Source organism: Desmodus rotundus, chromosome 10 (assembly GCF_022682495.2).
Source record: "Desmodus rotundus isolate HL8 chromosome 10, HLdesRot8A.1, whole genome shotgun sequence".
Taxonomy (NCBI): domain Eukaryota; kingdom Metazoa; phylum Chordata; class Mammalia; order Chiroptera; family Phyllostomidae; genus Desmodus; species Desmodus rotundus.
In genome coordinates this window covers 68,320,604-68,333,570 of record NC_071396.1, presented here as the reverse complement: position 1 = coordinate 68,333,570, position 12,967 = coordinate 68,320,604, and the positions used below count along the sequence as shown (strand labels likewise).

Sequence of the window (12,967 nt, the reverse complement as noted above, 5' to 3'; positions counted from 1 at the left end):
TCTGCCACCAACGAAACACAGAGTGATGTTAACCCTTAGACAACTATTAGCTAGTCGTATGAGTCTATAAAGCTAGGCTAAACTACAAATCTCCTTAGAGACATGGAGAGCTCTTTGCTAACAACATTTTGAAACATATGTAAATGCAGAAATCAAAGAAAATAAGACTAATTAAATATACTTCAGTAAATATACTTAGGACAGGCTGTGAGGAATCTGGGATTATTGAGACCTGGTCAGCAGACGTTCTCGGGGACCTGGTGCGACAGAAGGCCATTTCTACAGGAATCCTCTGGGATGTGGGGTTACTGAGAGCGTCAGCCAGGGGGGTGCTGGTGTTACCGACAGCAACGGGGCCCCACACTCACGGAAGCTGCTTGTTTCCGGGCCTGGCTGATCAGCAGTTTAATTTCTGACAGGTTTCTGCTCAGGTTCTCTTCTAATATCTTCAAAGGCTTCAACCGATCAAATAAAAGGTTGGCTTGTGTTTCCACATCTTTAACTTTTCTTCCAGCTAACAGACCTAACAAAAACAAGGTGGCAAGAAAGTTGGTGGGGTTTGGGTGAAGGACACAAAAGAAATGAACTTGTCGTTACTAATATGCTGGATAAAATAGAATATCGTAATTAAGAAATCCTTGAAACTTTGGTACATATGTAAGAAATGCACCAGCACTATGCATTACCAAAGGCCCCTCCCTTTCTTTAAAATGCAAATCCAGGTGTTAGTGCGCTTTTGTTTTGTTTGGAATGCTGTCTGTGAACAGGGCACCACTGTGTGCTTGGCAAGCTCAAAATCACAGGATGCAGACTTTCCTAATTGGAAGGGTGATCGTGACATACTGGTCATTGAGGAATCCCATAGGAGCTCGTTTGTTTCTCGGAATGTGGCATTGACCCTGGACAGGTCCGTCGATGTGTTCAACAGCTTCTGACTCAGGCCCACAACGTTCTTTAGGGTGCTCGCAGCGCTCTGATTGGCAGATAGGGCCACCTCTTTGATTTTGGTTCCTTTGTCTCTGACACCTGCAATAAATTTATACGCAAGCACGCATGCCATAAAACGGGGCTTCTTTCTCATGGCAATATTAAGTCTGCTTGTCATACGCTTTACTGCTCCCTCTTATGGATAAATGAAATAATTTTGGTAAAAGTTCACTGTATCGAAATGTGATTTCAAATCACACAAGACAACAAAACCAGCTGCTAATTGTTATGCCCAGGACTTATATATTAAAAAGCTAAACTTCTTTATTTGGCCTCTTTTCTATCACTCCCTCCTTGTATTCATTAAATGCATTCTTTAAGTCACCCCATGTCAGAAGGTTTGGGAATTTAAATGTGTAGGTAGGATGGACCTGTCCCAGGTTGGAGGAAGTGGTATTTTTTTTTCTCTCCATTAACTGGCTGCTTTTAGATGTAACACCAGAAACAAGACTAAATAAATGGTCACTTAAGATAAATTAGAATTCAGTTTTTCTAAAGAATCTGGATGTGATTTTTTTTAAAAAGGCACTGGCATTCATTTTTAAAGTTTTTAATCACAAATGGGGCAAACATTAACACTAGGAGAAGCTGGGTAAAGAATACACAGGTATCCTTATTCTTTTTACAACAGTTCTGCAAGTTTGAAATTACTTCCAAATAAAAAGTTATTTTAAGTGTTTAATAAATATACACCATGTGTCTTCAAAAAAAGAGAGACAGAAAGAAACATCCAGGTCAGAAAATGTCTCACTGATTTCAGGTAAGAAGTCCAAGGTGACCCAAACCCAGCTCCACAAGGTAATTGGTGTGCTTACAAGGTGAACCAGGAGCCAGAAATTTAGAGATATTTGGGCATCTTATAAAGCGTTTTCAAAATCTTACTGAGAAGAAAAGAGAAGGTTGAGGGAATGGAAATAACGTACCAGAGCACAATTCATTTGTATTACATTTTTTTTTTAAGTTATCCCATTTAAAACTTTAATGAATCCTGTATTTCCAAACCATCCATATTAAAGTGATCTATTTTAGAATGCTTTATTGCCTCATGAAGGAAGATTACCAAGAAAGAATTTTTAAATTTCCTAATTATAATGAATCTAACACTTTCCCTCAAAGCAAGAACATTCCAGCTTTTTTACTTGCTGACTTCTTTGAATGACACTTCTTTCATTTACGGAATGTGACAAGCCCGTTTTTTTAATTTTTTATTTTTTATTGTATTTTCCACATTAACATTTACTCCTCTTGTACACCCCTCCCCTCCTCCACAATCACCACACTGTTGCCCTTGTCCGTGAGTCCTTCTTCTTTTTTGCTGCATCCCACCACCCCCTAACCCCCTAACCCCACCCTCTCCAGAGCTGTCAGCCTGCTCGCCATCTAGGAGTCTCTATTCTGCTTGTTAGTTCAGTTTGTGCACTAGATTCCATACACCCATTTTAAAGTAAGCAATCAATATGGTAGCATAAAAACTCAAAGACTTTGTTTTCAGAGTATAATTCTAGTATTTCAGTTTAAGTGTTCTGAATTTATTAAAAAATAATGATCTTTACTTCCAAATCATATTTTCTTTGCAAGTAAAAACTATCAATCCTAGTCTCATTTCCAGTGAGGGCTCTTAATCAGACCTGAGGCAGGACTTCCTTGTGTTCATGTCCAACGGCTTTCCAATGAGAAGACATTAATTAAATCAACCCCTTCCCACTTACCTTCAGGAATTGCTCTAAGTATTAAGAGTGATTCATTGGTCTGCCTAGTAATTTTGCCAGCATTTTCTTGAAATGTGTTTGCTGTATTTCTCAGTTCTCTCAGTTCCAATGCGAGACCTATTTACAGGGGGGAAAGTGTTCCCTTTTAGCCTACGCGAGTTTTCTTTGTCACTTTGACCCATCTACAGATTGACAGCTTTCTCCAGAGACCCTCCCCAGTGTGGAAAGTTTTTCCAGTGAGACTTAGCACTCCTGATTATAAAAATCGTGTTTTTAGCTTGCTTGATCATTTTTTCTACTTTGCTTGTTGTCCTTCTCACTAATATTTCTTCTTAAACTGCATGCCCAATTTAATTACAGCTCAGCTCAAAGTGAACTGTGTTTAAACCACTCAGTCGTAATTAGATTCACTAGTTTCCTATCTACACTTAAACTGTGGCTACCTTTCTCCTGTGGTTGGTAAAACCCCAAGTATGGGCTCAAGCTTGCGACTCTTCTTCCCACCTGCTTCTCTCTCCGGCCAGAGCCCCTCTACTTCCTGCTCCCTTCTGACCACCCAGTAGGTGCTCAATTCAACCTCCTTCAGGTCTGATCAAAGCTGTTGGATAAAAGCTTTCACTTTAGAAATTTCTGTTCATATACACAATCACATTAGATTCTGAACACGTTAACAAATAAAGTATTGACGAAACCCCTCATGAACATGGGAGGAATTGCCAGGAAGCTCACTATTTCATGGCTTCTGTAATACCTTTAGTTGCACCGACTGAAACCATACCCCACCGACACTGACGCCAGAGTTTGTGTTTCATGCTTTATGACTGGGAATAGTGTACTTTCCATATATTCTAATCTCTATGACTCACAGAGAAGTAAAAGGATATGCACATATCCACACTCTTGGTTCAGACAGTTGGGGAGGGATCCACACTAGACACAGAAGTAGTCTAAAAGGGGCAAGAGCTGTTTATGGACCACTATTTACTCCACAGGAAAAGACTTGGTATTAGAACATAGTAAAGTGAAAATATACTACATCTTATAAAACTTGTATGTTTCTCCTACACAACAGATTCCCGTTGCCATTTTATTATGTACATGCCATTATGTCAGTGGATAGCTCTCACATATGCCAAATAACTGCTTACTGCAACTCTTAGGAAAAATTAAACTGGACCAGTATTTTTTTTGAAAAAATTGATAAGTCAATTATAGCTTAATTCAATAATTATTTAATGAGAACCTACCTTGAATCTAACATTGTATTAGCCTTGTGAGAAAGGCAAAAGAAGAATCATACATAATACAGCTCTTCACGGAACTACAAAGCAGTAAGAGACAAATAGAGGAGCACGTGACACCAAAGACAAGCTGGCAAACGCTATGAAGAACAGTAAAAGCTCAGGGGACAAAGCAGAATGGAGGACCTGGTTATTAAGGAAGGCTTAATGAGTCTGTGGAAGATTAGCAGGAATCCCACATTAAAATAAAGAGGTATCACTAAAGTAAAATTTTAAGTTATGTAATTTTATATGATAGCAAGTTGGAACATTCTTGTGACAAAGAAATGTCAAGCTTCAAATTGCTCTAGGAAAGGCAGTATGCTCAGAGATGTCTTCTTATCAACACAGTCGGAGCTAGACACTGACCTTGATGCTTTCTGCCCAGGCTCTTGCCTTCTTTTAGAAATTTGGAACTGCGCTGGAGAGCTGCTCTGCCGTCAGACACCAGGGATTCTGAGGACTAGAAAACAGGACAAACATGGTGACTGGCAGGCAGGCGGGAAGCCTGCTGGGGATGGAAGGCAACTCCATGGGAACAGCCTCCCGTCTTGTTCTAGACAAGGAAGTCAACTAGACAATAGGTTGGGAGAGTTTAAACTGTCCTAATTTATGCCTACTATATGTCCTAATTTATGAGTGAGGAGGAAGAACACAGGACATTTTTAAATATATAAAGACAACCAACTACTAAATAAAAACCTTCACCGCAGGTAAGAACAGATGCCTCAGAAATTGGTAGTTACAAAATAGTCACAGAAATGTAAAGTACAGCATAGTGAACACAGTCAGTAATATTGTTATAAATGTTTTGTGCCAGGTGGGTACTAGACTCGCTGGAGGGATCGCTTTGTTAGTTATCTAATGTCTAACCACTATCCTGTACACCTGAAACTAACACAGTATTGAATGTCACCTGTCATTTAAAAAAATTAAAAACGTCTCAAGTAGATATTAAGTAGCATTCTCATTTTTGGAATAAGAAATGGTGAGGTATTTTCCTCATGTTTATATCACTAGTCTTTATAAAGAAGTATTTATGACCTTGAGAAATTAAAACATATCACATGATGACAGAAGCCATAAGCAGATCCCACCAGAAAAGAACGTTGACAAGTATAAATTGAAGCCACTGAGTCTTTGCTCAAGAACCTTATGGCACAATCTCCCATGGTACCTAGAAAAGGAAGGCACATGCCGGAACCCACGGGGCCTTTCTTACCAGGCTCGCCTCAGTCACGGTCCTGAGAGCGGCCTTCGCCAGTTTTTCTGATTCTTCAATGAGGCTCTGAATGTTGGAATGGGCGTGGGTTGCACGGGTTGCATTCAGGGACACATGTTGAGTACTTCCAAGGCCGCTGTGAAATCAGCATACTTAGAGGTGTTATGATAAACTAAAATTGGACTTGCCCACTATTCTTAAAAGCCACCGTGTTTCTCTCCCTCAGAACAGTATCATCAACAAGGAATAACAACATACAGATTGTCCTTTGACTCCAAAAGCAATCTTAAAAAGCCGTAACCATGTTGTCACAATAACACTAAGAACTGCTGTTTAATTTTTAGCCAAAGAAGAGAGGATGGCTGTTTCCCATCCTTTTAACCATTCATCAGTTTCTTCCAGCTGCCCTCAGCATCTTGTCATCTCCATCCAAAGCCCCTGCACGTGTCTGTGGTGTTGTTGTGCATTTGCATTCCTTGTAATTTTTCCAGCAAGGCAATTGCTAATTTTGAAAAAGCCTTCCTGAGCACATATAAGGATGCTGAGTCTTATTCCTCAAATGGTATATAGCAATTTGACAAAATTCACTAGAGGTTTTGGAGAATCAGATGGTATTTCAATCATCTGAACTTCACTTGCACAAGTGGGCAAATCACTTATGAACTTGCCAACTGGCAATGGTGCAATCTCACCCAGCCTCTCTATCCTGGAATACAATCCGACGATCGACACATCTTTGCTTGCTGTGTAACTCCCTCCATTTTCTTCCAAGATTATTGAGTTGGGTGATTCCCATATCAGACATCAACCGTTATTACCTGTTACTACTTGACTGGCAAAATTTGGTGATTTATAAATAAAAGATAATAATGTTATTTAACTTTGTGTATCATACCAAATTGCTTTTTGCTATACATACTAAGTAATAAATGTTTTGTTCTAGCTATGTGTATAGTCAAAATATTGTTTTCTTTTGGGAAATTATGAAAGATGACGAACAGAGAGACACCGAGTTTCTAACTCCATTTCCTATCGCCGGTTCCTGGGGCACGGCAGGCAGCAGCGCGCAGTGCAGCACATAGTGTGTGCAACGTTCTCGCCTGTGTCATTTTTAACTGCTGTCACCATGTGAGCTAACGTCTCACGGCAGCACTCCTCGCTGCAATGGTATTTCTTTCTCCCCTTCCACAAAACACACCCAACACACAAGAACACACATTTCCAATGTGTCCAGACCTTTCCATTCATAATGCATAACAAATTTTAAGTAAATAAGTTTACCAATTCACTCAGAATATCGCTGATAAGGCCTAAAACATTGGTTCCCTCATTTGCTACACATTAGATCACCTGGGAATCTTTCTAAAAAAATAACAAAGCCCAGACCACAATCCAGACGAATTAAGTCTCAATCTCTGAGAGGGGCTGGGAGGACTAGGGGACAAAGGCGTTAGTATTTCTGAAGTTCCCCAGGTTATTCCAATGTGCAGACCAGTTTGGGAACCACTGGCTTAACATTGTGCCTCTCATTTAAAGACACTTTTACAAGTGAGGACACATTTAAAAATATAAGTTTAAATTATTCCAATACTGTGGTAGACCTTCGGGCAGTAGAAAGTAATTGGGGGTGATATCTCTCAGGAGGTGTGAGTGTCCCGGCACTTCTATAGGTCCAGTGTGGGCAGCAACCACAGCCTCCATCCATGCAGAAAGCCAGGCAAAACATAGCTCCAAAATGGTAAGACGTATAAAGAAGCTAAAATCCTTGTTCTGTGCACATGCAACCTAACAAAGACCTGAGCACTTAGACGCTTAACAAGGCCTTAATGGCTTGATATCGTAGCATTGTATTTGCTTTAATGCCTATTCGGTTTTCATTTCTCCATCGTACCTTTATGCCAATGGCCAACTATATTATCAGACATGGGAGGAAATCCTCCTTACCATTGTAAACAAAACAGGAATTTGCACTTTTAGACAAAAAAAGTGTGACTCAACATTGTGATCAAAATAGTCATCTTTATTCTCTCTGATCAATGGATCACGACCTCTGGAATTCCTGTAAAATGTGGTCTCACCTGTCCAGGGCACCTGCTAATCTCTGGAGCTCAGCTGCGTGATCCTCAGCTCTGTAGACAAGGGTAAGCACTCTTCTTTTGGACATCTGCATGACCAGATCATCCACATGGTGCCTGATTTTGGCAGTCCACAGAAGTAGCTCATCCCGGTGATGCTCTAGCTGCTATGAGAGACATAATACACATGCATTTTTTACAGTGCATGTGTGTGCATGTATATGAGAGGTACGAAGATTATTTGGAAACTGTACTGTGGCTTGCTGAGTGTTAACTTACTGCTAGAGCACTTCGTGCAGCCTTTGCTTGTGCAGTGGCAGCATCGAGCAATCTTATTCCTTTGGCGATTAGCACTGAGGTTAAGTTTTGTTCTTCCTGAACAAGCAACTTTTTATCCTGTAGCAAAAATCACTTTTAAGCATGTTTCATAAAGCATGTCAGCTTCCAAACACTGGCGCCTGATGCTATGTTCTGAGGTTAGTAATCGGAACTCGTTTTTTAAGAAGCTAAAAATAGTATTACTTACATCGGAGATTTCAGTTACTACCTTTAACTGAGGAGAGAGCTATTGAGACTCACACTGAACTCTTGCAGGTTGGCATTGACAATGAGCAGCAGGCGGTTGCTTTCCTGCGTCTTTGCCTCGGCTTCCCTCATGAGGTCTTCTGCTGCCTGCAGTTCACTGTTGTGTTTTGAAAGGAGGCTGCTTGCTGCTTCTTTTATCACCTTCAACTTATTCTGTGGCTTCTGGTAATTTTTCTGAATTTGTGACAACAAATCTTTCGCAGACCTGGTAAATATAGATGGTCCACAAAGTAAGTAAATGAGTAACAAAGCTCCTATCATTGAAATGAGAGCAGGAGGAATTTATGCATATCCAAACCTAATTTTATAGTGTGCAGCAAAGGGTAACACAGTGGGCAGGAGCAGGCTGTCCTTTGAAAGGCCTGCTTGCAAGGTCTGCAAAGTATTCCCACTGTTCCCTAGCCGATAAGAGTGGCTCACTGCCTCCACTGTTTGTGCAAACAATGTGGTTCATGCTAAACACCAGCTTTCCCCCTGCGAGTGTGGAATTGGGCATATGCTAGGCAGAGGGTACCTACAAGACCAGCCCCCAGTAAAAACCATGGATGCTGAACCTCTAGTGGGTTTCCCTGGGAAGAAACAGCACCCACATGCTACTGCATTTTCGTAGCTGGGAGAAGAATGCGTTCTGTGCTCCTCAAGGAAAGGGAGCATCGGGAAGCTGTATGGGTACCTCAGGATTCCACCCTGTCTTCTTCCCCGACCCAGCAGTTCATCCTTAATACGTGGCCATAAGATGTACTGGCCCTGAGTACAACTACACGCTGAGTCCTGAGAGTCCTAGTGAAACCGACTGTTATGGTGGGCTTGGGGACCTTCACACAAGCATGACAAACAACTGATTTGTGTGTTGAATATTCCCACCAATAGGATCGCCATATTTCAGCATAAATTACCAACTTTCAACAGATTATCATTAAAAAACTGATAAACAATTACTAAAACAATCCACAAAATTTGAAATAGCGTAACAGCAGGGATTATCTATAGAAAATAAGAAAGTGGAGCCCAGAGAACACATTTTAGTTTTTTAAAATAAAAGATCTCTTTAATAATAATATAACTAGAAAATTAAAGAGGGAACACAATCTCATTAATCACTTTGTTCTAAATAAAAAAGCAGGACCAACAATGGCAGAGGACCTGGCAGAGACGCTAAGGGCAACAGGGTGGTGAGGGGCCCTGCCTTCTCTCCTTCCTCTCAAATGCTATTCAGAAAAATGAACTTTTACTAATTGCATTATGAGATTCTAGTGGGCAAAACGATCTCTATTATTCTCCTTTGTGTCCCCAACTTCTAGCACAGTATCTGCCACTGAGGGCTCATTTTGGCGAATGAATGAGTGAATGAATGAATGAACTGACTGTGGAAGGGTAATGGTGGGAGAGGATGGTCCCCCAAAATGACTCTGTGGATCTCCAGGGAACCTCTGTCTTTAATACGTAAATGAGATACACACCTGAGCAGAAAGGACTGGGTAGAGCTGGAGAGCCCAGGATGAGTGGGAGATGGGTGGATGGGGGGAGTGTGGGGAGTGGAAGGGGTGGGCTGGAATCAAGTATATGACATTTCTGTTACCTGGGAGGCAGTGGGGAGCTAAGGAAGGGTAGGAAGCAGAAACTAGCACAGCTGAGCCTTCAGTGGCCACCACAAGAATGGATGGGGCCTGGGAAGATGGACATGGAGGTGTCAGCTTCTTTCCCTCCATTGCTCCCTCTGGGTGTGCCATGCATTTCAGGTGAGGGATGATGCAGGTAAAAGGTCGGGGTAGGAAAACATGATTATAATCTAGTGTAAGTGTAGCAGCATGGTCTCTGACCTCATGATCCAAGTTCCAACACCCATCTTTAAGGGACTGGGTCTCAAGTGGTGCTTCCTTCTGTTTGGGGCTGGAGAATAACAGTGTTTACAGTCACACAGACTTAGGTTTGTGGTCAGGTTTCATATTATCCTGGAGGTTTAACATTGAGCAAGTCACTTATAGTCTCTGGGCCTCAGTTTCCCCAGTTGCATTCTCCCCTACATCACAAGGTGGCATAGACCATCACAGGACAGAATACGAGAAGTGAAGCCAGCATCCTCCCTGCACAGGGCTCTCCCTTCCCCACCTCCTGGTCCCTCACCCTCCTCTGATCTTCAGGCTTTTGGTTCACAGTTTTCTCAGGACCCTTTCCAGACCCTAACTAATGCTCTAGTAATTAGATTTCCAGTTCTCCAAATCCAACAGTAAGTTCTTCCTTTCATTTTTCACCTAACAAGTTAACAATAATGTCAAAAATCATATCAGTAATGAAAAAAGATGCAAGCTTGACTAACTCTTCAGTGTATTGCCGGAAGAAGTGCGTATTGTTTTAAACAAATCTTTTAAAAAATAACTTGGACATGCCACTCAGGAATCCTCAAAATGCAAAATTTTGGGGTAAATGATTTCATTACTTAATATTTACCCTACTAAGATAATAATGTGAAATACAGAAAAAGATTTTTGTTTAAAATGTCCATGGCAACATTGTTTAAAATAGCAAAATAGGGTAAATATAGTATCACATATTTACCCTATTGTGACATATTAAATATCACATTATAGAGAATGGAGTTTTGTGTCAGTATTTAAGCCAGTATTTAGGAGATTTATCACAACCTGGAAAAAAAGACAGCTTGTGCTTTACTACATCAAGAAATAACTGTGTGAAAATACTAAGAAAAGAGACGTAAAGAAAATTATAAGCTCCTGGTGACCATGTCTAACAATTCTTTGTGATTGTCATTTCACACTGTGGTTTCCAATTAGAGTTTGCATAACTAAGCTAAATTATTTTGGCATAACGTCAATCTGCCTCAAGAGTTTACAGCACAGGTGGTAGCCACTGACTACATTTTCTTCCATGGGAGTTTATCACATTGTACTTGATCTTCAATAAATACAGTGTAATGTTATTCCAGACACACAGAGAAACAGAACCTATGGCGCAGTGGCACAAATAGAGAGATATTGGCATTGATTACAGTTTTCTCGATTTGGAGGGGTTGGCACCATCTCTTCATTCACTTGACAACAGGGCCCCTCTCTGCTCTTGCATTCCGCGCCCAGTGAGAGCTTTCTCTCCTCTCCTCCACATGCCTTTTTCCCCCTCGGGACTGATGTTCTTTCTTCTAGTTGGCTGTGTCAGGAATGGTATCTAGGGACTTACTTTAGTTCAAGGGTGGCATTTTGGTGCAACTGCATGAAACGCCTTTTCTGTATGGTTTCCAGCAAAGATGTAATGTTCCTTTGCATATTCTGAAGAGTGGAGCTAGATGGCTGGAAATCTTCATCCAAGGTCTGATTTAGAGTTGTTGCCTTTTCAATAATTTCTATGGAGAAAATTCATCAATAAGCAAAAGTGGACATTTGAGAGCAAAAGTGGACAGTACTAAAAGGGAAAAACTTAGGCCCTTCCTCAGTGAGGCCTACCCTGTTCACCGGAAATGGTTGCACCTCTAAGCCCGCATGGCCGGCCTGTATATCCCAATGTACTCTGGATGCCCCTTACTAAAACACTCATGGACTTGAAATGACTGGTTTATTTAACACTCTGTAAGGGAGGGGCTGTGGCTGTTGGGCTTACTTCAGCATTTCCTGCACCTGGCACAGACATTTGCACATAAAAACTGCTCAACGAATATTTATTCCATAAATGAATTACCAATACTTGATACTACTCTTTTTATTAGGCATATATTTGTATTAATAATTCCCTTATATTTTGCCCTATAAAATCTGATTTGCATTGAATTCTGTACTCCTTATGCCCTTACACAATAATACAAAAAGAAGATCAAGAATATATTTCTTGTGACCAGAAAACTAAAAATAGCAATCTAAAAGCCAGATCAGAGGGGACATCACAAATTGAGTAGTGACTAAATTACTCTAATATTGTGAATGCCCTTTGGGACCACATTGAAGCTGCAAATGGCATCAGCTCATACTGTGGGCAAAGGACTGGTTATGAGTTAGCTCAGCCACTCCCGTGGTATTGCTGCCCTAGCAGTACTTTGTTTGGCTAAGAGGCTGGCAGTGACCTTAAGCTGACACTTGCCCCTTCATACAAGCATGCACCCCAGATAAGAGCCTGCAGAGTCAGAAGCAAATGTAAGCTGGACTTTGGCTCATCATCTGGCACCCTGTGCTCCACCTACTAAGTGTTAATTTGACAAATTCATGACACATGGAGAGGCACCACGTCTACTTGACACTTAGTACCTATGTGTAATGCATAGGAGCTTTTATTAAAAAAAAGGAAACAAGCATTTTTTAAAAGATAAAATTCTCAATGAAAGATTGTAGTCTGGACACATCAGGACCCCCAAACCATGGAACAGCCCAGTCCTTTGGCTCTAGTAGTCGAGTGGGAGTCACATACATCTGTTCATACGTTTTATAGACGGAATGAGACTGTTCCTTCCAGATAAGCATGGGCTCCCCAAACTAGACACTGACCACACTACCTTGAATGCTCATCTTCAGTTTCTCAGTAAGTGTCATGAGAGCTTGACTCTTGTCGAGGATTCTTTCAGTCGCTCTGGCCACATGTTGGCTACTTGTTAACACTCTAGTGAGCTGATAGAAAGTAAAGGTCTGGTGTTAGTTTTACTTTGAATAACATGCAAGCTTTGATGTTCGAGTTGTCTTTTTAAAATAACAAAATATGTTCCAGAACACAGAGTAAAGATGTACATTATCACATAAACCAAGGCCAATAATTCAGGACTGGAAATTGACTAACTGGTTAATAAAATAATTTACTGCTCACTCTATGTGAGCAAAGATGGCATATTTTTTAAAGCAGCCTAATTGGCTATTAAACCACAGACTCTTCCAGTGTCTTCTATAGTGAAGACATTATATTCACTTTAGAACTCAAGCATACAGAATACAGAAAGAAAAATCTTACTAATTTTTATTGACCATGAGAACTTAGTCGAGGAGTTAAGAACACGGAGTCAGGTAACCTGGGTTTTAGGCCCAATACTGCCCCCTGGAGACCTAGTCTGTAACATCTTCCAGCCTCATTGATAACATGGGATAGTAATAGCACTTACCTCCTGAAGCTTTATGAAGATTA

The 12,967-nt window shown here is 40.8% G+C and overlaps 1 protein-coding gene across 3 annotated transcripts in view; it reads right to left on the bottom strand.

Moving 5' to 3' along the window:
* LAMA1 (laminin subunit alpha 1) overlaps positions 1–12,967 on the bottom strand; it is a 156,213-nt gene that overhangs the window by 36,001 nt on the left and 107,245 nt on the right. For 2 of the 3 annotated variants that reach the window (XM_045187958.2, XM_045187959.2), the window contains exons 35-44: positions 12,351–12,462; positions 11,051–11,213; positions 7,853–8,063; positions 7,553–7,669; positions 7,277–7,440; positions 5,199–5,334; positions 4,346–4,439; positions 2,697–2,813; positions 844–1,026; positions 369–523 (exon numbers count right to left, since the gene is read on the bottom strand). In XM_045187958.2, coding sequence (XP_045043893.2) covers positions 369–523; positions 844–1,026; positions 2,697–2,813; positions 4,346–4,439; positions 5,199–5,334; positions 7,277–7,440; positions 7,553–7,669; positions 7,853–8,063; positions 11,051–11,213; positions 12,351–12,462 — 1,452 coding nt within the window. The remainder of the gene's footprint in view (positions 1–368; positions 524–843; positions 1,027–2,696; positions 2,814–4,345; positions 4,440–5,198; positions 5,335–7,276; positions 7,441–7,552; positions 7,670–7,852; positions 8,064–11,050; positions 11,214–12,350; positions 12,463–12,967) is intronic. The other variant, XM_053913282.1, reaches the window with a different exon arrangement.